Source organism: Electrona antarctica (assembly GCF_951216825.1).
Source record: "Electrona antarctica genome assembly, chromosome: 15".
Taxonomy (NCBI): Eukaryota; Metazoa; Chordata; class Actinopteri; order Myctophiformes; family Myctophidae; genus Electrona; species Electrona antarctica.
In genome coordinates this window covers 36559756-36583068 of record NC_136796.1, presented here as the reverse complement: position 1 = coordinate 36583068, position 23313 = coordinate 36559756, and the positions used below count along the sequence as shown (strand labels likewise).

At 40.2% G+C, this 23313-nt stretch overlaps 1 protein-coding gene and 1 long non-coding RNA gene across 2 annotated transcripts in view; both read right to left on the bottom strand.

Annotated features, from left to right (window-relative positions):
- Positions 1 to 9583: 9583 nt before the first annotated feature.
- LOC306937878 lies at positions 9584 to 16939 on the bottom strand. The gene is made up of 2 exons (XR_013791668.1): positions 11890 to 16939; positions 9584 to 10188 (listed from the first exon to the last, which is right to left on the bottom strand). It is a non-coding gene; the product is annotated as an uncharacterized lncRNA (long non-coding RNA).
- A 4041-nt stretch (positions 16940 to 20980) lies between these two features.
- The window catches only part of rftn1a (raftlin, lipid raft linker 1a), a 58676-nt gene continuing 56343 nt past the window's right edge, over positions 20981 to 23313 (bottom strand). The window contains exons 9-10 of the mRNA XM_079522660.1: positions 22478 to 22553; positions 20981 to 22156 (exon numbers count right to left, since the gene is read on the bottom strand). Coding sequence (XP_079378786.1) covers positions 21746 to 22156; positions 22478 to 22553 — 487 coding nt within the window. The 3' untranslated portion in view covers positions 20981 to 21745. The remainder of the gene's footprint in view (positions 22157 to 22477; positions 22554 to 23313) is intronic.

The window sequence follows — 23313 nt, the reverse complement described above, 5'->3', positions numbered from 1 at the left end:
GTCTGTCTCCTTTAGTTTGCTATGTACAAGGTAATCTTTCAAGTTTTTGTTCTTCCTATATGCTGGTATAATTTTGTATCCGTTTAGTAGGTCATCCAACCTATTTGCAAAGTTCCTTTTTATTAAAGTTGTCCTTCTGGAAATCAGTGTGCAAAGCAAAGTGTCACAGTTATGCCTAATGTGGGATTTGAACCCTGGACCTGTGGCTCCCAAGGACAGACTCTCATCACACTGAGCTAACTGCTGGTTACTACAACACAGCTTTTCTGTGCTACTTGATGTCAGTGTGGAAAGCAAAGTGTCACAGTAAAGACTGGGGTGGAATTGCACCCTGGACCTTTATTTTTTTGTTTGAACTTGAGTGGGGTTTGAACTCACTATCTCCCGATCATGTGGCAGCTTTCTAACACACAGAGCCACTGGTTCCGGACAATTCACACAGATGTTTTTTTTTGTTTTCTTCTTCTGAAATCGGTCTTCAAAGTAAAGACTTGAGTGGGGTTTGAACTCACCATCTCCCGATCATGTGGCAGCGTTCTAACACAATGGGTCACTGGCTCCAGACAATCCACATTGCTTTTTTGTTTTTGTTTTGTTCTGGTACCATATGGTAACCAATCTGGTACCAGACAACTAGGGTTAGGGTTAGGGTTAGGGCTAGTGTCCGTTGGGGGGTAATTGGGTGATTTAACATGGAGTTGATGAGAAACCGTGAAACACCCAACCCACCCTCAACAAATTCCGGGATGCCTTCAACTTGATAAGAAAACAGATTAATGGGATTGATATGCCTTTGAATGTGTTTGTTCAAAGGTCTTTGGTTTTCTTCTTCTGAAATCGGTCTTGAAAGTAATGACTTCAGTGGGGTTTGAACTCACCATCTCCCAATCATGTGGCATCGTCCTAACACACTGTGCCACTGGTTCCAGACAATTCACACTGCTTTTTTGTTTGTTTTGTTCTGGTACCATATAGTAACCAATCTGGTACCAGACAACTAGGGTTAGGGTTAGGGTTAGGGCTAGTGTCCGTTGGGGGGTAATTGGGTGATTTAACATGGAGTTGATGAGAAACCGTGAAACACCCAACCCACCCTCAACAAAATCCGGGATGCCTTCAACTTGATAAGAAAACAGATTAATATGCCTTTGAATGTGTTTGTTCAAAGGTCGTTGGTTTTCTTCTTCTGAAATCGGTCTTGAAAGTAAAGACTTGAGAGGGGTTTGAACTCACCATCCCCCGATCGTGTGGCAGCATCCTAACACACTGCGCCACTGGTTCCAGACAATTCAACTGCTTTTTTGTTGCTTTTCTTCTTCTGAAATCGGTCTTGAAAGTAAAGACTTGAGTGGGGTTTGAACTCACCATCACCCGATCATGTGGTAGCTTTCTAACACACTGCGCCACTGGTTCCAGACAATTCACACTGCTTTTTTGTTTGTTTTGTTCTGGTACCATATGGTAACCAATCTGGTACCAGACAACTAGGGTTAGGGTTAGGGTTAGGGTTAGGGTTAGGGTTAGGTGATGGACAAGATGGAAGTGATGATGAATGATGCAAAAAAAACAAAGGCATAATCAGACTTAAGCCGCGTTAACACCAAGGAAGCTAGAAGCAGCTTCTTGCTTCGTGCTCCCATGTTATGATGATAATGAATGATAATGAACTTTATTTATATAGCACCTTTCAGAGCAATGCTCCAAAGTGCTGTACAGTACAAGGTACAAGTTTAAAAGCGAGAAACACAATGGGAAAAAAGACAAAAATATCAACAGTTTAAAAATGTACAGTCTCCTATAGAAAGGGTAAAAAACATTCTTTGTACAGGTGAGTCTTTAAAAGTGACTTGAACACAGGCACAGATGGTGCTAGCCTTACATGCACCGGTAGAGCATTCCACAATTTGGGCGCCCGGGCGGCAAAAGCCCGATCACCTCTGGTGACTAGGTTCGTCCTAGGGACCTCAAGTAGGGCCCTCTCCGATGATCTGAGGATGCGTTCCGATCTAGGTGGGGACAGCATTTCGAAGATGTAGGTAGGGGCCAGCCCATTTAGGGCTTTATATGTAAGGAGTAGAATTTTGAAATCGCATCTGGCGCTCACAGGCAGCCAGTGCAGAGTGGCAAGTACTGGTGTGATATGGTCTCGTTTCTTAGTGTTGGTAAGCAGTCGGGCAGCAGAATTTTGGATTAACTGTAGGCGGGATGTGGTTTTCTTAATAAGGCCGGAGTAGAGGGAATTGCAGTAGTCGAGGCGTGATGAAATGAGGGCATGTATGACTATCTCGAGGTCCGGAGGTGACAGGAAAGGCTTGATTTTTGCGATATTTCTTAGTTGGAAGTAGCATGATTGTACGACTGTTGTTACCTGTTTATTAAAAGTTAAGTCTGAGTCAAAAAACACACCGAGATTGCGGGCTGCAGGTGTAACATTTGAGGAAAGGGAACCAAGTTGTGAGTGTAATAGGAGAGTTGAAGTAGGGGGGCCGAATAAAATTATCTCTGTTTTGGATTGGTTTAGTTGAAGGAAATTCTGTGTCATCCAGGCTTTGATGTCAGAGAGACAGGCCAAAAGAGGTGACATGTTGCCGGAGCCGGGTTTTAATGGGAAGTATAGTTGGGTGTCGTCCGCGTAGCAGTGAAAGTTTATATTATGGGTGCGAATGATGTTGCCAATGGGGAGCATATAAATACTGAAAAGGAGTGGCCCTAGGATTGAACCCTGTGGGACTCCGCAGGTAAAGGGGGCCCGAGAGGAGGAGGCCTCTCCAATAGTGACAGACAAACTCCTACCCCTAAGGTAGGAGCTCAACCAGGAGAGTGCCAGATCATTAATCCCAACCCAGTGCTCCAGTCTCTCTATTAAAATGTGGTGATCAACCGTATCGAAAGCGGAGCTGAGATCCAACAAAAATAAAACTGAGCAGTCCCCAGAGTCAGCCGCAAGGAGTAGGTCATTTGTGACCTTTAAAAGAGTAGTCTCAGTGCTATGGAGGGTGCGGAAACCAGATTGGAATTTTTCAAACGTACTGTTAAAATTCATAAAAGAAATCAATTGGTTAGAAACCACTTTCTCTAAAACTTTAGATAAAAAAGAGAGTTTTGAAATAGGTCTAAAATGGTTTAAGATGAGGGGGTCCAAGGAAGGTTTTTTCAGTAGGGGCTGCACCAGGGCGTGTTTAAGGCTACTTGGGAAAACGCCTGTGGCCAGGGAACAGTTTAGAATTGATAAAATATCAGGGCCAATGGTTACGAGGACCTCTTTCAGAAATGTGGTGGGGATGATGTCTAATGGGCATGAGGAAGATTTCATTTGTGATATTGTCTGTTGGAGTGTTGCTAGTGAAATTTGTTGAAATGAGGTGAGGCGGGACGGTAGTGGTGGACAGTTATCAGGGGCTCTAGGAACTGGGGGAAGATTCTGTCTTATTCCTTCAACCTTATTGATGAAGTGAAGGAGGAACTCCTCACACCTTTCTGAGGAGGCCTCCAGAGGCTGACTGGGCAGTGGGCTGATTACAGAGTTGATTGCATTAAACAGAATTCTGGAATTGTGGGAGTGAGAGGTGATGAGATTGGAAAAATAGCTGTTTCTGGCATCCTTTACTGCAGATTGATAACTGGCCATCAATTCCCTGAGATGGTCATGGGTTGAGGTGAGTCTATTTTTCTTCCATTTTCTTTCAGCCTTTCTGCATTTCCTTTTGATGTCTCTGGTCTGATCATTTTGCCAGAGCATGGATTTTTGCTTGGCGTATTTGATTTTAAAAGGTGCAATAGAGTCGAGGATATGTGAGCAGGTGCTGTTAAAATCATCAACTAAAATATCAACTGACAGTGGTGGGTGCATGGTGGTATTGGCTGTGGTAGCTGAAAAGGCCTGATGAAAGAGATGACTGGAATTGGAGTTGAATGTCCGGGATCGGGAGGATATACGTGGCGGAGGAGCAGGAGGAGGCAGCATGGTGTGGAAAAATACAGCTTTGTGGTCTGAGGGAGGAAAATCTAGAATATTTAAGTTAACCAGGGAGACGCCATGAGTGAGCACAAGGTCAAGGGTGTGTCCCAATTTGTGGGTGGGACCATTTACGTGCTGTATCAGGTTAAAGGATTCATAAATATTAATAAAGTCGGTAACAAACGTGGAGGAAGGACAGCAGACGTGAATATTGTAGTCGCCCGTCAGGATAACACTGTACGGCTGGGCCATAATAATTGATAAAAGCTCAGAGAATTCCTCTAGGAACCCGGCCACGCGTTTTGGTGGCCTATAGATTAAGGCACATAAAATAGGGGTCTTACCATTAATAATAAAACAAAATAATTCGAAAGTGGAATAGCTGCCAAAGTCGACAGGGGAGCATTTAATGATGTTTCTGTACACTATTGCTAGACCACCGGCATGGCCCAATCTAGGGTGGTTAAAATATGAAAACTCGGGTGGGCAGGTCTCTTTGAGAGTTGGAGAATCGCCTGGACCCAGCCATGACTCTGTAATCATAAATATATCTGTATTTGAGGACATAATAAGATCTCTGCAAATGAAAGACTTGTTTGTGAGAGATCTAACATTTAACAGGCACATAGTGAGAGGTGCAGTGACATCTGGTGGTGAGGTCCCACGTTTCAGCATGCGGAGGTTGGAATGGACAGTGCCACGGTTTGAGTGGATGCCAGGGGCTGATAACTGTTGCTGTCTATGTCTTATTATTGTTTTGATGGGGTTTGGAGGGGCGTCTAGGGCTAAGTGGTTGACAGGCAGAGATCTAGGCGCAAAGGGAGGTGGAAGTCCTCCTGACCACAAGGTGGGGCTGTGGTGACTATGTGAACTGGTTTGGTGGCTGTGTGAGGTGTCTGACGCGGCTTGGGGGCGGAGCTTGCACACAGGAGCATGGCCCGAGTCAGCTGTAGTAAACAATACTAGTAGTCATTGATCAGGTAACACGTGTGTGAAATCTTTTGGCAGCGTCTGTGGAGCCATAGAGTCACGTATATTTTGGTCAAGCATTTTGCATCCCAGCTTGCTTAGGTGGAGGCCATCGGCGGCATAAAAAGACGGACGCTCCCAAAATAGATAGAAATTGTGGATGAAGTGGATGTTATGAACGTGACATGCAAATTGGAGCCAGTGATGCAGCGCCAGCAGCCGACTGTAGCGGACATCGCCGCGGCTACTAAGCGTAGGCAATGGACCTGAAATATACACCGACTTTCCACTGTTGACAAGGAGGTTGAAAAGATGGGAATAATGGATTCGTGTTTGTTCTGAAGAACGGTCGTTGGTGCCCACGTGAAGGATAATTTTTGTGATGGAAATGGGAAGAGAGGCCAGGACGTCGGGCATTTTGTCCAGGAGATCAGCAGTGGTTGCTCCTGGAAAACAACGTAATAATGTGCTTTTTGGTTGGATATGTTTTATTATGCTGTCTCCAATCAGCAGCGACGTAGGGGGGGAGGGGGGCGCAGACGTAGGGGGCAGTTTTGATGGGTAGCGGCGGCTACTGTCCAATATGTGAGGAGTCGTTTGTGAGGAGGAGGGGGTGGGCTTCCCAGGCCATTCCCAGGTGTTGAATAATGTTAGCGGCGTTGGCAGGGAGGGGGACAACGACGTATCTCTATGTATACCAGCTTTTTCATTTTGAAGCTTGGAATGAACAGCTTTTTTTGCGTGCTTTTTTTCACCTGAAAACTCAACTTTGACGCAGCTTTTAAAAGCTGGGTTTTGGCTTCGAGTTTTCACATTTTTCAATTCTGAACAAAAAAAGGAAAAAAATAGCGAATTTCTGTTTGCTGGACTCAAACAGAATTATACTAAGGCACCATCATTTTTGTGATTTTTCGGTTAGTGTTCTCCTATTTTTCAATTCTGAACAAAAAAAGGAAAAAATAGCAAATTTCTTTTTGCTGGATTAAATTGAACAAACATACTTATACTAAGGTCCCTTGACCCTATAGCATGTCGTTTTTCATGATTTTGGAGGATTTGAAAAAAAGATGAAAATCATGAAAAAACGACATACTATAGTCCATGGTTTGGGACGGCATAATATATTATGTAATATTTTTGGGACACTATGTCAGAGCCAGGACTTGAACTTGCAGCCTCCTGATTACCAGGCAGGCTCTGTACCCAGTGAGCCACTGTGCATGCTGTTCTTAAAAGGCCGAATAGATAATGACAGAAGAGCCAGAGACTGTTTTCCATTGTGGTTCATAAACAACAGCAAAAGAAACAATAGACAAATCTCCTGTTATTTTATTTTTTGTATTTTATTTTTGTATCAATGTTGTACTCAAAGGGAACAGCAGACTGCATTGTGGCAGGTAGCAAGTAGATCAGTGACTTAGCACACTGGCTGCATGATCTGATCTGGAGATAGTGGGTTCAAACCCCACTCAAATCTTTACTTGCCAAAATCTGCCATTGACCCCCATTCTGAATTTCTCAAATTTAAAAGCACTATATTTCTAAAACTATGAAACATTTCAAATATTCCTTTTCAGGCAAACATGTCCACCGTAAGATGAACCTAAGTAGGCTTGAATGGGGTTTCTAGGTGTAAGTATGTAGGACTAGTAGCATGCCAAAGTTTGTGCTATTGCCATTGAGAATGCATTGGGCGTTAAAGTTAAATAACTCAGAAACTACAAAACATTTCAAAGTAAAAAGTTCCAGCATGTGGAACTTTCATGTGGAACTTTGAAAAAATCACTTTCACCTAGAAACTCCATTCACACTTTTTATAATTCAGCTTACTGTGGAGACACATCCTAGAACTTTTTACTTTGAAATGTTTTGTAGTTTCTGAGTTATTTAACTTAAACGCCCAATGCATTCTCAATGGCAATAGCACAAACTTTGGCATGCTACTAGTCCTACATACTTACACCTAGAAACCCCATTCAAACATATTTAGGTTCATCTTACGGTGGACATGTTTGCCTGAAAATGAATCTTTGAAATGTTTCATAGTTTTAGAAATATAGTGCTTTCAAATTTGAGAAATGTATAATGGGGCTCAATGGCAGATAGTGACACGTCAAAAAATCACTTTCACCTAGAAACTCCATTCACACTTTTTATAATTCAGCTTACTGTGGACACATGCTGGAACTTTGAAATGTTTTGTAGTTTCTGAGTTATTTAACTTAAACTACCGTACTATGACATGACCTGATTGACCTGGTGGTGACCGGTGACCGGTACAAAACATTTCAAAGTAAAAAGTTCCAGCATGTGTCTCCACAGTAAGCTGAATTATAAAAGGTGTGAATGGAGTTTCTAGGTGAAAGTGCTTTTTTGACGTGCCAATATCTGCCATTGAGCCCCATTGTAAAATTCTCAAATTTGAAAGCACTATATTTCTAAAACTATGAAACATTTCAAATATTCCTTTTCAGGCAAACATGTCCACCGTAAGATGAACCTAAGTAGGCTTGAATGGGGTTTCTAGGTGTAAGTATGTAGGACTAGTAGCATGCCAAAGTTTGTGCTATTGCCATTGAGAATGCATTGGGCGTTAAAGTTAAATAACTCAGAAACTACAAAACATTTCAAAGTAAAAAGTTCCAGCATGTGTCTCCACAGTAAGCTGAATTATAAAAGGTGTGAATGGAGTTTCTAGGTGAAAGTGCTTTTTTGACGTGCCACTATCTGCCATTATAAATTTCTCACATTTAAAGCACTATATTTCTAAAACTATGAAACATTTCAAAGATTCCTTTTCAGGCAAACATGTCCACCGTAAGATGAACCTAAATAGGTTTGAATGGGGATTCTAGGTGTAAGTATGTAGGACTAGTAGCATGCCAAAGTTATAATTCTTTTCGGACGGCACACTATAGCATGTCGTTTTTCGTGATTTTGGACTATTTGAAAAAAAGATGAAAATCATGAAAAAACGACATACTATAGTTCATGGCTTCGGACGGCATACTATAGCATGTCGTTTTTTATGATTTTGGAGGATTTGAAAAAAAGATGAAAATCATGAAAAAATGACATACTATAGTCCATGGTTTGGGACGGCATAATATATTATGTCATATTTTCATGATTTTGGGAGACTATGTCAGAGCCAGGACTTGAACCTGCAGCCTCCTGATTCCCAGGCAGGCTCTGTACCCAGTGAGCCACTGTGCATGATGCTCTTAAAAGGCCGAATAGATAATGACAGAAGAGCCAGAGACTTGTTTCCATTGTGGTTCATAAACATTCGAACGTCTAGAGATAAACAACAGCAAAAGAAACAATAGACAAATCTCCTGTTATTATATTTTTTGTATTTTATTTTTGTATCAATGTTGTACTCAAAGGGAACAGCAGACTGCATTGTGGCAGGTAGCAAGTAGATCAGTGACTTAACACACTGGCTGCATGATCTGGAGATTGTGGGTTCCAACATTTCAAAGATTTCTCTTCAGGCAAACATGTCCACCGTAAGATGAGCCTAAATAGGTTTGAATGGGGTTTCTAGGTGTAAGTATGCATGCCAAAGTTTAAATAACTCAGAAACTACAAAACATTTCAAAGTAAATGTTTCATAGTTTTAGAAATATAGTGCTTTCAAATTTGAGAAATGTATAATGGGGCTCAATGGCAGATAGTGGCACGTCAAAAAATCACTTTCACCTAGAAACTCCATTCACACTTTTTATAATTCAGCTTACTGTGGAGACACATCCTAGAACTTTTTACTTTGAAATGTTTTGTAGTATCTGAGTTATTTAACTTAAACGCCCAATGCATTCTCAATGGCAATAGCACAAACTTTGGCATGCTACTAGTCCTACATACTTACACCTAGAAACCCCATTCAAACATATTTAGGTTCATCTTACGGTGGACATGTTTGCCTGAAAATGAATCTTTGAAATGTTTCATAGTTTTAGAAATATAGTGCTTTCAAATTTGAGAAATGTATAATGGGGCTCAATGGCAGATAGTGACACGTCAAAAAATCACTTTCACCTAGAAACTCCATTCACACTTTTTATAATTCAGCTTACTGTGGACACATGCTGGAACTTTGAAATGTTTTGTAGTTTCTGAGTTATTTAACTTAAACTACCGTACTATGACATGACCTGATTGACCTGGTGGTGACCGGTGAGTGCCTGAGAGATAGTGTAGTGTAGTGGACTAATAAAATAACACTCAGTACAGAGGTTCCATGTTCAAATCCCAGTGACGCAGTCCTCATATTGTTCATTGCTGGACAACTTGAAGTACTTGATGCATATAAATTTAGGATAAGGGAAGGATTGAAGACCAATCAATCATCTGGACTCTGGAGGAGTACCGTGGAGGAGAATTTGTAAGAATGTAATAGAGTACAAATACTCAAGAAGTCAGAATTAAGGACTGTAAACCTTTTAAACCAGTGAATATTAACTTTATCTTTACTGTTATAATGTTAAACTTATAAATCTGTATTAATACCTTTTAAGGATAAATACTTTAGAGGAAAACTACAATACTAAAAGGAAAGAATTAGGCAGAGAGTAAAAGTATGAGAGTATACCAGAATACCTTAGAATGAGTTTGACACCAGACACGGAAGAAGACAAGTCACACCAGAGCTATGGATTTTCCATTTGATATATATTACAAATTACCTCGGGAGAGAAATGGCAGGTCCGTACAGCGTTAAAACGATCTCTCACTGACACATCATCAGTGACAACATTTTATACTACATAAGTCATAACATCCTTTGGACATGGGGAAGTAATGTATTTGAGTTCAGAGGGTAACCCAAAAGTGAATTATGGCGACACCTATTGCCGGGAGGCCTACTTGGGATACGTGGCAAATTATACTTCCGGTAAAATCCCGGAAGAGTGACCGAAGGGAATTGTAGTTCTTTAAGTAAATGTAGTTCACAGCCCAAGTTACTGACAACCAGCTAACGTAACTAGGAGACAATTTGTCTGCTCTAGCACCGTACCAAGGCCGAATAACATGTTTTTCACCAGAGGGGCAGATAATGCAAGACGTCCAACAGGAGAAAACAATCTTTTATCTTACTCGCTGACTGGGGGAGAGTGAGATTTAATACTATCTGTTTTACGCTGGGGCAGAAATGATATGTAAACTCAGTGGGATACAGGGCATGAAAAATACATAGTTATTGAGAACATGGAAACTACCATCCACCAAAAATAACAGATCTACAGATCTAATAACTAAAAATTATCCATCAACTCCATCGCTTTTTGTGGATGAAGTGTCATGTGATCAATAATCAATAATCAATCTTCAGGGAATAATTTGGAGAGGAGAAATAAATTAACTCTATACTAAGGATCAGGAGGGGAACAAAATGGTAACAGGAACAATGAAAAATAAAAAATAGTTTGACTTACGACCAGGCAAGAAATCACTCATTATTTAGATGGTACCGTGGCAGAGAGACAGAATGACTTTTCTCTCTCGAGGTCTTCGATCTTCGGGGTTCCCGAGGAACCCAGCAAACGGTGCAGCGGTCCACGCCGACGTTAGTGTCAGGGTTTGACAATGTTCTTTAGGGCAGATCTTCGGGGTCCCCGAGGAACCCAGCATCGTTGCAGCACGCCGATGCGCCGTCGAAAGTGTCATTTGACAACAAAGTTCTTTTTAGCAGCGCAGATACTGCGATAGTTCTTCTTCGCTCTTAGTCAGAGCCGAATCTTCGCCCCGCCCCCAGGATGGGTGACATAACAGGTGACCCACAGGTGACAATATCAGCCTATACTTTCTCATTGACAGATACACTCGATCTCTGTCATTCAAACGGGAGAAAACGGCCGGAGATGCACCTAACAGTTCTTATACCCAGCAGAGCTTGGAAAGGGGGACAGGGTAATCGATGGTGTTATGTTTGTTGCGCTCCTGCGCCGATCGTAGCAGCTTCCGGGTGAGTCCATTAGTACCATAAAGGTCAAATATAGAATCAAGTCTATTCAGGGGAGGATATATGCCTAGTCAAGCCAAACTCATGGTGATGAAAACAAAATAATAAAATGAAATGGAAGGGGAAGGTGTCCCTATTCTAAATATCTCAATGTAAGGTCAAGGGGTGGTTCGGGGATAATAAAGGTTAAATGTTTACAATGGAGGGATATTCCAAATTCAGAGGTAAAATATGAATCAAATGTAAAATAATAAAAATATGATGAGGTGGGATAATGAATCCTAATGGAAGGAAATTTAGATTGTCCAAAGATGGGATAATTCAGTTAAAATAATCTATATACTGGGGCAGAAGGAGATCCTTTATTTTTTATAACAAATGGAAAATAGTTTTAATAAAAATAAAAGAAAATAGTCAATTAAGTCAAATTGTCACCTGTCTACCCGTCAGGATAAGCGAGCAATCAGTCAGTGTCAGGTAGCTATCAGTCTCATACTGTCAAATGCAGAGGGAATAGTAGTCTATGTACCGGTAGTCAAGTCTAAAAATAAATGAATAAATGTATGGAAATAATAACGAACATGGTCTGTTTGTCAGTCAAAATAAAATAAGTAAAAATGACAAATAAATCAAATTAAAATAATTAAAATAATCTAATATTAATTAATTGAGGGGAGAAGGGATGATCAAATTAATCCTAATATTAGGTAGGGAGGGGTAACAGCGTTTTAGCAAAATACAGCGTTTTAGCAAAGAAAAACATGTTTGAAAAACATAAAACAATAATGTGTATGGTGAAACATGAGTGGAATTATAATGTGTTCCCGATGGGAAATCTATGGGCAGATGGCATAAGGCCTACTGTTCTAAGGGGTCGGGCCTAATACTGTTTCTGAGTGGTTCGGGGTCTAATGATACTGATTCAGACGGTTCTGAGTGGCTCGGGGTCTAGGGTCAAACCTTATAAACAAAGGAAAGGAAACTCGAGGTCCACAACCAACATGTCCATTCACTCCATCGCTTTTGTGGGTCTCTAGATTCCTCTGTCCTGACTCGGGTTTGTTCCTGACCACGAAACCACCAGAGATCCGTATCTGAGAGATAAAACAGAAAGACAAAAAACAAACTGGTGAATGAAATGAAACAATAATAATTATAAACAATTCATCAACAGGGTAAACATCAACAGGGTAAGTTTTTAAATGAAAATGACTGTTCTACCAACCGCGCATGTACACAGCTTAATGGTGAAGGGAGGGCGTGTAGGTAGACAGGGTATGGTTTAAAAAAATGAAAATAAAAATAATAATAAAATATTAATATTTGTACTTCTCCTGACCGTTCTTACAGTACGTATTTACACATTTATATGGAGGGAGGGTACTTAGAGAGACAGACGTTCTCACAGCACGCATTTACACATTTATATGGAGGGAGAGTACTTAGAGATAAGTCAAGGAGAGAGAGATAGAGAGACCCAGCGTTCTACGTACGCATTTACACAGTTGTAAAATGGAGGGAGGATACGCAGAGAGACAGAGTTCTCTAGCGCATGCATTTCACATTTATATGGAGGGAGGTTACGTAGAGACAGGTAGAGAGAGAAAGATATCTCAAAAAGAAAACAAAGTATTCTATTTTTTTTCTATTTAATTCTTCTATTTAATTGTTTTCTATAATAATGTTGCAGTGATTAATCCGTTAACACAGGAAACACAGCTTGATGATGACAGAATAAACGCACAAGTCTATTTTGCCCTGTATTTGCACTGGACTTTAAGACTATCATGCATAATATGGCATGGCATTGCAAACACGGACAGAAATAAACAAAATGTAGGTCATCACTCCTAAAAAAACACATGTATGCTAATGTACTTATCAAATACGCTATTAATGATGTAGCTAATGTCACGTATAAGACGCCAAAAAAGAAATTGTGAGATCACAAGTTCTACCTGTAGGAGCCTATAGTTACTCGTTCCAGGCAGAGAAGAATAGAGTAGAGTACAAATAAAAATAAAATAATAAGTATTATAATAATAGGGAATTTAACTAATTTAGTGGGATATCAAGACTCTAACTGTGACATCTCCTTTTTTTTCTAGGTGATAATTTGGTGTTAATACTATAGGGCCAACAGCAACTTCTCCTATGGACCCGCCCTATAGCACCTGAATTGTCAACATAAATAAAAACAATACAATTAAACTTAAAACTTAAAACTTAAAACTGATTTAAATTCAAAATCAAAATCTAAATTTAAATTAAAAATCCAAACCATAAAATGAAAATTCAAAATCTAAAATCTAAAATCCAAAATCCAAAATTTAAAATTTAAAATTTAAAATTTAAAACTTAAAATTTAAAATTTAAAATTAAAAATCAAAAAATAAATAAATTAAAATTACAATTAAAATTAATACTGGGATTTAACCTAAAAGATAATTAAAATATAATAAAGGAATACTTAATTAATAGTACCGGAGTTCGGATGTAACCTATAGTTAATGGATGGCCAACTAATTAATGAGTTAAATCAATGAGGGTTGAAATCAATGGTTGAAATCAGTAAAAATGGCATAACTAATGTATTAAATGGACAAGGGGCCCTATCCAAAAAGGATTGTGGGAGTAGTAGTTATTAAATAATGATGAATGGTGGAAACCAGAAAGTAATTGAAAAATCACACCCGTGTGAACTGAGTGGTGTGAGGTCTTATATAGCCTGATCAGCTGTGGTCTGACGTAATGTCTGATGTAATGAAATCACACCCGGGTGAACTGGGTGACCGTAGCAACCATGCTCATTTTTTCTGCACAGACAGACTAACAAAGCCAGTTGTAGGAGAGGTCCACACCACTCAAAAATAAATGAAATTAAATAATAAAAAATAAAGAATGAATTGAATCAATAAGGGGATTGGTTGAAATCAATAATAAATTGTCATACTAAGGCAATTAAATGGTCAAGGGGGTCCTATCTAAAAAATAAAATGTATGAAATAATGATAAATGGCGGAAACGGAGGCTGACAGATGTCGTCGCGTATTCCTAATTATCAATAATCACACAATAACCAAAACGCAAGTAAACGTTTGTCACACTCTTAAAATAATGAAATGGGAAATATTAAACTGACCTATTTGTGGAATAGGAAGTTATGATGAGAATTTAAAAAGGAAGTGTTCCACACACACACACCTATACACACATGCAAACACAGAAACACACATGGAGCGAGATGGGGGTTATCTGACAAAAATAGGATAAACGGAAATTTGTACTGATGCTACTATGACATGAAACATAATGTAAGGCAATAATGAAGTTTTGAAATGCAGTAAAAACTGTAAAAATAACAAAAATCTAAATTTTGTTTTGCCTCCCTTACTAAAAGTCTGAATTTTGAAAAATGTGGCTTTGCTCCGTTACTAAAAGTCATGCAAAGTATGAGTGATCTATTCAAATAAACTTCTAAAGTTATAAAACAAGATGGCAGGGGACCGAGCCGGGGTAATCTCACACGCACACACGCACACGCACACGCATTCAATAGAAATTGTGGGGGGGGGGGGGGGGGAATTCATGCACAGACAGGCACGCGGACACAGAGAGAATCGGGTTGTGCACACATGCACATACACACAAACACATGCACGCACACACGCACGAACGCATGCACACACATATATACACACGCACGCACGCACATACGCACGAACGCAGACAGAGAGACATTCCAGACAGTGGCAAGGCCACTGCTCTCTTCACAAGAGATAAGGGAAAGCAGGCATAAACAGACACAAGCACAATAAATAGCACACTCCAGAGAAATAGTTGTAACTGTGTTCTAAAAGTCTATCTGGGAAATAATTATAACGTCTCAGCGGTCAATGATATCACAATATCGGGATGAGATAAATTATTAAATAAATTAATGTGAACCTAATTATAACATGATGAAAGTCAACGGTCGTAAAATAAAAGATAAAATGCCCTATTTTGTTCCTGGCCAAGGAAATCAACAGGGAAGAAAGTGTTAATGACACCAACTAGTACTGTGTCACAAAGTTAGGAAACCCGGGGGATAGAATGAAATGAGATTTGGATGGCCGTCCAGAAATAATAGTTTGAATAAAAATAAATAAATAAAATGAAGATATAGAGAGATAGATAGTATACGACCTATAAACATGTGAACATGAACCTAATTATAACATGGCTGAGACAATTTTAAGAATGTTGGGGATTGGGGTAGAATCATTTTGGAGCGTCGACTAGCGTCAATAGTAGTCGTTGCGCAAACACAATGTTATCAATATAAAACAGTTCTAACAGTAGCATGAAGCAAATTACAAACTGGGGTAATAAAGGAAAAAAAACTACATGGGACAGAAAGAACTCCGATACTTTGTGTAGGGTTGTTAAGCAACTAAAAATAAATGCCTCGCTGCTCGAGGTGGGGTGAATGATAATGACAACTTAATCTATGAAGGCTAAAGAAACCATAAATTACTTAACTTAGAGCAGATGAAGAAGCAGATAGGCAGGCCGAGTCGGGAGAGTCGACCCATAGCAGCGGAGACCAGAGACGGCTCAGGCAGGAGGGTAGATGCCGTCAGAGGTCCATGGAGGCGTTCGCGGAGGTCGAACGCCGTGAACCGTGAAATTCACTGATGTTCGCCGTTCACGGACCCCAAAATAAAAATCGCTGTCCGTCCGAATCCCGGTGACATACCATTCCGATGTAATGGTAACACTGATCAAATGAAAAGTCCGTGCTCAAAAAAATTGCTTGTGTGAAGTCTCCCCTCAGTGTGTGTGTCAAACAGAGAGAAAGAAAGAAAGGAGAGAAAGGGAGTGGAAAGGGAAAACTATATGGTCTAACATTTAATTAATGCTGATGAGAAAGGACTGTATAATATTTATAATAGCAGAGCAAGAAACTCCGGAAATGTAAAAATACTTTTGAAAGTAAGAGTAGAAATACTCTTACTGGCGCTGGGACATGCCTTTGTCGGAGCCGCTAATCTTTAAATTAGTCTAATACTCCTTAAAGGCCGGCTATCGAAAGGACCAATTGATGCATATAAATTTAGGATAAGGGAAGGATTGAAGACCAATCAATCATCTGGACTCTGGAGGAGTACCGTGGAGGAGAATTTGTAAGAATGTAATAGAGTACAAATACTCAAGAAGTCAGAATTAAGGACTGTAAACCTTTTAAACCAGTGAATATTAACTTTATCTTTACTGTTATAATGTTAAACTTATAAATCTGTATTAATACCTTTTAAGGATAAATACTTTAGAGGAAAACTACAATACTAAAAGGAAAGAATTAGGCAGAGAGTAAAAGTATGAGAGTATACCAGAATACCTTAGAATGAGTTTGACACCAGACACGGAAGAAGACAAGTCACACCAGAGCTATGGATTTTCCATTTGATATATATTACAAATTACCTCGGGAGAGAAATGGCAGGTCCGTACAGCGTTAAAACGATCTCTCACTGACACATCATCAGTGACAACATTTTATACTACATAAGTCATAACATCCTTTGGACATGGGGAAGTAATGTATTTGAGTTCAGAGGGTAACCCAAAAGTGAATTATGGCGACACCTATTGCCGGGAGGCCTACTTGGGATACGTGGCAAATTATACTTCCGGTAAAATCCCGGAAGAGTGACCGAAGGGAATTGTAGTTCTTTAAGTAAATGTAGTTCACAGCCCAAGTTACTGACAACCAGCTAACGTAACTAGGAGACAATTTGTCTGCTCTAGCACCGTACCAAGGCCGAATAACATGTTTTTCACCAGAGGGGCAGATAATGCAAGACGTCCAACAGGAGAAAACAATCTTTTATCTTACTCGCTGACTGGGGGAGAGTGAGATTTAATACTATCTGTTTTACGCTGGGGCAGAAATGATATGTAAACTCAGTGGGATACAGGGCATGAAAAATACATAGTTATTGAGAACATGGAAACTACCATCCACCAAAAATAACAGATCTACAGATCTAATAACTCAAAATTATCCATCAGTACTGTATAATGTAAGTACTGTATAAAGAATTACTGTGGTGTTACACCACACTAATTTTATTTTATTTTTCAGGGCTGGGGTTTGTCACCATCTGTGCCTTATTTTTGGCATCACAAACTTAAAATGTAAATTAAAAAGACATCTACAATTTAAGTTGAACAAAGACGTTGACATTTTTTTCAACAGATCTCTCTGCCCTGAGCACATAACCAACGGACGTCCATACGACGTCCAACAGACCTCTCTGTAACCACCAACCCAGAACGTTCATATACGACGTCGTGAGCGCATAACCAACAGACGTCCATACGACGTCCAACAGACCTGTAACCAAACCACCTGCAACCAACCGTCCCGGCGGCGGGTCGGCCAAGTCGCCGACCCAGCCAGACGTCCATACGACGTCCATACAACGTCGTCGATACGACCTGACAGTCAGACTCAGTCAGTTGCAAAAAGACGTCCATACGACGTTGATACGACCTGACAGAAAAGCTGCGTTGCAAAAAGACGTTGAGCCTCCTCTGCTCGGCACTTAGATAGATAGATAGATAGATAGATAGATAGATAGATAGATACTTTATTGATCCTGAAGGAAATTTGTTTTGTCCAACGGCTCCAGTGCACTACATACATACAGAATAAAAAGAGCATGATGAACATGTAAAAAAATACATTACATATAACATCAGTCAATAGAATGCAGTAGAAAAAGACAATAGCTATAAGTTAAAAAGGCTAACTACCATTAAGAACATAAAAGCTGGATAAAAAAAAGTCAACAAGGCACGGACATTTAGCTGGTATTCTTATTCTTATTAAACAACTAGTCATATCATATGGCAAAAGTCACGTCACTGGACGTATTTTGGTCCCATATGAGATCAAAATGTTGTTGACATGACACCTGCTGGCTGTAAAATGTCAATGCAGGGTTTTACAGTATAGATCGATTTAACTAGGGTGAGGCAATAAGTCCCACCTTCACTCCTTTTGTGGTATTTTCCACCAGTTGTGGAAAAGAGTGCATTGGGCAGCATGAAGACGATGTTCATTTGGAAATGTTCTCAGTAAAATGTTAGCTGGACTGGACAGGGTTACTTCTCAGGAGGGGGAGGGAGGGAGTGGGACACCCCCCAATGGTCCTTCAGTAGGCCTACCTTAATGACATGGCACTTGAACCTACCAAGAGTTACTGCCCAGATAGCAAAATTAACCTTGAACCTTGAATGTTGTTTTTGATGATGCAAAAAAAGATGAAAAACAACATAGTATATTCTCTGATGAAGGCTGCATAGCTGAAACACGTAAGCGTTCCTTTTCGGTGTGTGCCAATAAAGAAATGGAATTGTGAGTACTTTGTCCGCCATTTATAAAAGTTTTGGATGTGCTACCTTTTTGGAATTTTTAAATTCCTATTTTTTGAAACATAGTATGTCATTCGATTTCCGACGATGAAAAATGATAAAAATAATGAAAAACGACATATTACAGTATGTATATGTATGGTATCCGCCGCGGGCGAAAAGTGGAGAGCACTAGCCGCGAATTTAAAAAAAGTGAAGACATGTCGCCGGAACTGTCGCCGGACTTTCTGGGACCTTCGCGGCGACATGGCCGGCGAGATCTACACACTTTTCCCGGCGAGACGACAAACTGGCGAGTTCTCCGGTATTCGTTCTCCGGTAGTCATGTTTTTCTAAACCAGAGTTATACGAGCAGTTGAAATCAACTATGACGGATTTGAAGATCAATGCGTTGATCGTGATCGACCGGTTGGTTGCCGCTGTTGGTTGAATCAATATTGATTCCTTAACATTGATTCAATATAATCAACTAAAATGTACATGTATGTAAATTACCATTTAGCTGATGGTTGAATCCATATTAACAAAATACCAAAAAAAAAGTCTTTGAAATATGAATTTCAAATACATGATGTACTTAAAATGCTACCCACCCCTCTGGGCACACACAATGCCATTCTCCCACATAAGTGCAGTATGCTCTCACACATGGACACCCTCAATTCTCCAACGAGTGTAGGCCTACACAGTACACACGCACGCACGCACGCACGCACGCACGCACGCACGCACGCACGCACGCACGCACGCACGCACGCACGCACGCACGCACGCACGCACGCTCGCACGCACTCACGCACGCACGCCAGTGCGGGCCAGTGGAGTATCCCACGGTGCTCTGTAATGGAACCTACAGGAGGTCACTGATTGGCCGGGATCACCACACATCTCCCAGCGATGGTGTGCGAGCTTGTCGTTTTCATCTCCCAGTGGGACATTGTGTGCATCATAGGAACTCCCGTTTTGAGTGCCTGCCACCTCGCTTCCTTCCTAGATGGAGGGGAAAAAAACACCGGACACCGTTGCACAATATAGGACAAGAAAAATAAAGGAAATGGAGTAATTTTGACTTATGTGTTTATTGACCCCTATAAAGACTTTTCTATATCACGGCACTCACACACAAACACCGGGTGGTCCAGGTCAGTTAGAAACACACAGCAGAATTGTAAATTACACATTTCTTTTTACAGGAAACCAGTTTATTTTGTGACAATGGTGTTCAAGGTCCAGTAAATACAGTAGACCACCGAATAAGGTCACTGTATCGCTTCATTTAGTTCTTCTCCCATTACTTCTTAGCAGAAAGTAGTCAATACAAGCACAGGGTACAACTATAGGCTACTGAAAGGACAACTTTAGCCAAGGTTCATGTTTTAGGTTGTTATTAGAGAAAGTAAAAGATGATGTGTTAAGGTGGTTGCACACCGGTCGCGTTTTTCGGAAAACCGATGGAGAAACGCCGCTAAAAATCAGAATTCGCATCCGATTCGCGCCCGGTGTGTGGAGAACTTTAATGTTTTTGTTTCTTCCATTTGCTTTTTTTAGTTTTAGCGATTTTCGTGATTTTTTTGACAGGGGGCGGGGGAATTTGAGTGGCTAAATATGTATTTTATTTTTTATTATTAGTTACTATAGACCTACTAGACCCCAGGAAATTACATCTGACCACAAAAGATCACAGGATCTAGGAATGTGAAGGAGGAGGTACTAGGGGGCTTACTGTGTGTTATATGCTCAATCGTCGATTTGTCACGTCACATTCACTAGATCCTGTGATCTTTTGTGGCCAGATGAAATTTCCTGGGGTCTAGGACTATAGAAAATATTAATAAAGAAATAGCCATAAAATTCAGTAAAAAAAAGAAAATCGCTAAAACGAAAAAACTAAAGTTGCCCTTTATGGCTTAGACTGGAGACCTGCATTACATTGTTTCACTTCAATTCATGTAAGGACACATCAAAACTGACCAACATTCTTGACCCAAAGCAGGGAACTGAACTGCTCCTTTATTGCACGGTGAAATGTTAAAAGAAGCACTCCGATTTGTTTTACTTAACCAAAAGTAGCAATACACAACGTACAAATACTGTTAAAAAGCCTGAATTCAAAATTTCACTACAGTACAAATCTAAAATTATTGGCATCAAAATATACTTACATTACTCATTATGCAGAATGTCCCATAAAAAAGAAAAGGCAAAATATATATATTTATCTGCTATTTCCGAATAGTCTAGGACAGATAGGCCTATAAAATGGGGCTGTATGAGTGGGGGAAAAAACGGCATATGCCAGGAGAGCTGAAGTACGATGCTCGGACGCTGGGAAGAGGAGTGCCCTCGCATGTCTTTACTAGAAATGCATGGTAAACAGGCGCTGTCCGCTCAAAGGTGCTTTCTCTGGATACTGCTCCTAAAGTCACTTGTTGATTTGAACTTTGCTCTGTATACACCACTTCACTTTGTTTTGAATCAGTATCATTCATTAAAACGTTCAAATACTGAGATGTAGTGGAGTGCTGAAAATGTTAAGTTTTAAAATTGTTGTAAAGGACAACTTAGGGGTTTTGTTTATTTTTATTTTTTTCAAACAAGGTCCATTTATTAGGTTGTTATTAGAGAAAGAAAAAGATGAGTGTTATTTTTTTATTTTCAATAATTGCTGCTTTCTTTTGTTTTAGCGATTTTAGCTTTTTATTTTTTTTTATTTTAGTAGGCTCAAAATGTCAGTTTGTCACCTCCCCCTTCACATTCAGTAGATCCCGTGATCTTTTGTGGCCAGATGTAATTTCCTGGGCTGGGGTCTAGTAGGACTATAGTAAATAACAATAAAGAAATTGCTGTAAAAGCTAAAATCGTTAAAACAAAAAAAAACACTCATCTTTTACATTCTCTAATAACAACCTAAAACATGACCCTTGGTTGAAAAATAAAAACAAAACACAAAGTTGTCCTTAAAGTACAGTGGTTAACCTTAGTTACTTTCCTCCACTGTTAGACAGCTAGGACAAAGGAGGCATAAGTGAGTGACACAGGGTGAGACAAGACAAACTCACAAATTCCATCTATCATAGACCACTTATCACCGTGATGAAGTTGTACGCAAAACAGACTCAACCTTTGTTATAGGAAGCATGTATTCAATAACATACACTGAAATTAATTTGCAGTTTGCTTATGAGCTTATAGACTAGAGTAGACAGCGATATAAAGCTCACTATTGAACTCATGATTGTGATTGTGTGTGTGTGTGTGTGTGTGTGTGTGTGTGTGTGTGTGTGTGTGTGTGTGTGTGTGTGTGTGTGTGTGTGCGTGCGTGCGTGCGTGGGAATGTATTTCACCAGGATAGAGAGATCAATGCCTATATCGTCTTTTAAGACATTTTAGATCTACCTCGGTTTTTAGCTTCCTGTGTTGCTAGATCAACAGACGCCAGAAAAGAGCGCTCTTTCGCTCAGCTGTCGTTTGATTCTCTCGTGCGTCTTCACGTCCTCGCCGTCCTCTCTCTGGCACACGTCTGTCCATCTCACTGTCTTCTCCCTCTTGGCCGACGGGATCATGTCGATCTCGGTCTCCTCTTCCTGGTTTCCGTGGCAAGACCCGTCCTCTGTGGGCGGGGACAAGTCCCTCACAAAATCCACTTCACTGTCTCTCTGGGGGCTTGTTTCCTCTCTTCTCCCGCTGTCCCCGTGCCTCACCCCTTCCCTCCCCTCCTCTCTCGTGTCGCTCCGCAGTTGCTCCATCTCTGTTTCTGTCGCAGGGGACACGTTCTTTCTCTCTCTCTCCGGCGTTGCGTTTTTCTTTGCCTTGTTGCGACCCCTGAGGTTAGGCATCTGAAGAAGAAAAACAGAGGCATTTGATGCTTTCTGCCTCTGAGCTGCATCTCTCTCATCCTTTCCATCTCTGCAGGAGCCTGACAAGACACTACAAAGCCTTTCGCCTTTGATGCGTCCCTCCTGGACAGTTTGATGCAGACAACAGACTCTTTATCTATTATTAGACCTTTCTGAAGTGAAGGATTTATATTTACAGTGGGCCCCATATTTAGCAACTTGATATTTTTTGTGACTTGAGCTGAGACATAGCCTAAAGACACACCAGGGGAAGAGTGACAGCTGTGTCAGGGAAAGTGGAAAGGCAAGGCGAACACGTACCTTGAAGTCTTTTCTCTTGCGCTGCAGAGTTGGCCTCTGAAGAAAGAGGATCTGCTTTGTAGACAAACTGCCATCGCTGTAAAAGAAAGGGCGGCACTTTTACCACGGTTATAATCTGAACAAGCCCGTATACACACAGAAAAAGATAGGTTTAATTACTTTTACATTCCATATAGCTACACTTGGTCTATCGATAAATGTGTGTATTCTCTGTGTTCATGTCAAGGTACGGGTTTGTTCATATGTATTCAACTTCAAATATAATGTCCATCTATTTGCCAGAGAATCACTGTTTACTTTTAAACACAATATTACTTCATAATAATAAATCTTTCCCTTAAAAAACCTGCACAAGTTTCACACAGATTTAATGTATTTGCTAAATAATAATCTATTTCAAATCATTGAATTGTATCGTATCGCCATAATGAACCAATATGGTCCATGTATCGTATCGTCAACCATGTATCGTGATACGTATCGTATATCGCAGTTAAAATGTATCGTTACACCCCTAGCTGTACATGCAGCTACTGAAGCTATTTCTATCTACGCTGCCATGCACTATAGATCAGAAGTATACAAGACGATAAGGTTTCTACAGACGGCGTGTTTGATCACAGCTCAGACAGACTACAAAAACAATTTCACGTCGGGATGAACATTAGGATGCCAATCTGTCAGATGTAATGCCATCTGTTCTGCACATCCAGTTACAGCGTCAATCAGCACTTGCTAAAGATTATGCACTACATGCAGTATCGAAAATACAATAAAGATTATTCGGGGGGAAAAAAATAACTTTGGCATCGATTACTACAGAAACAATAATTAGG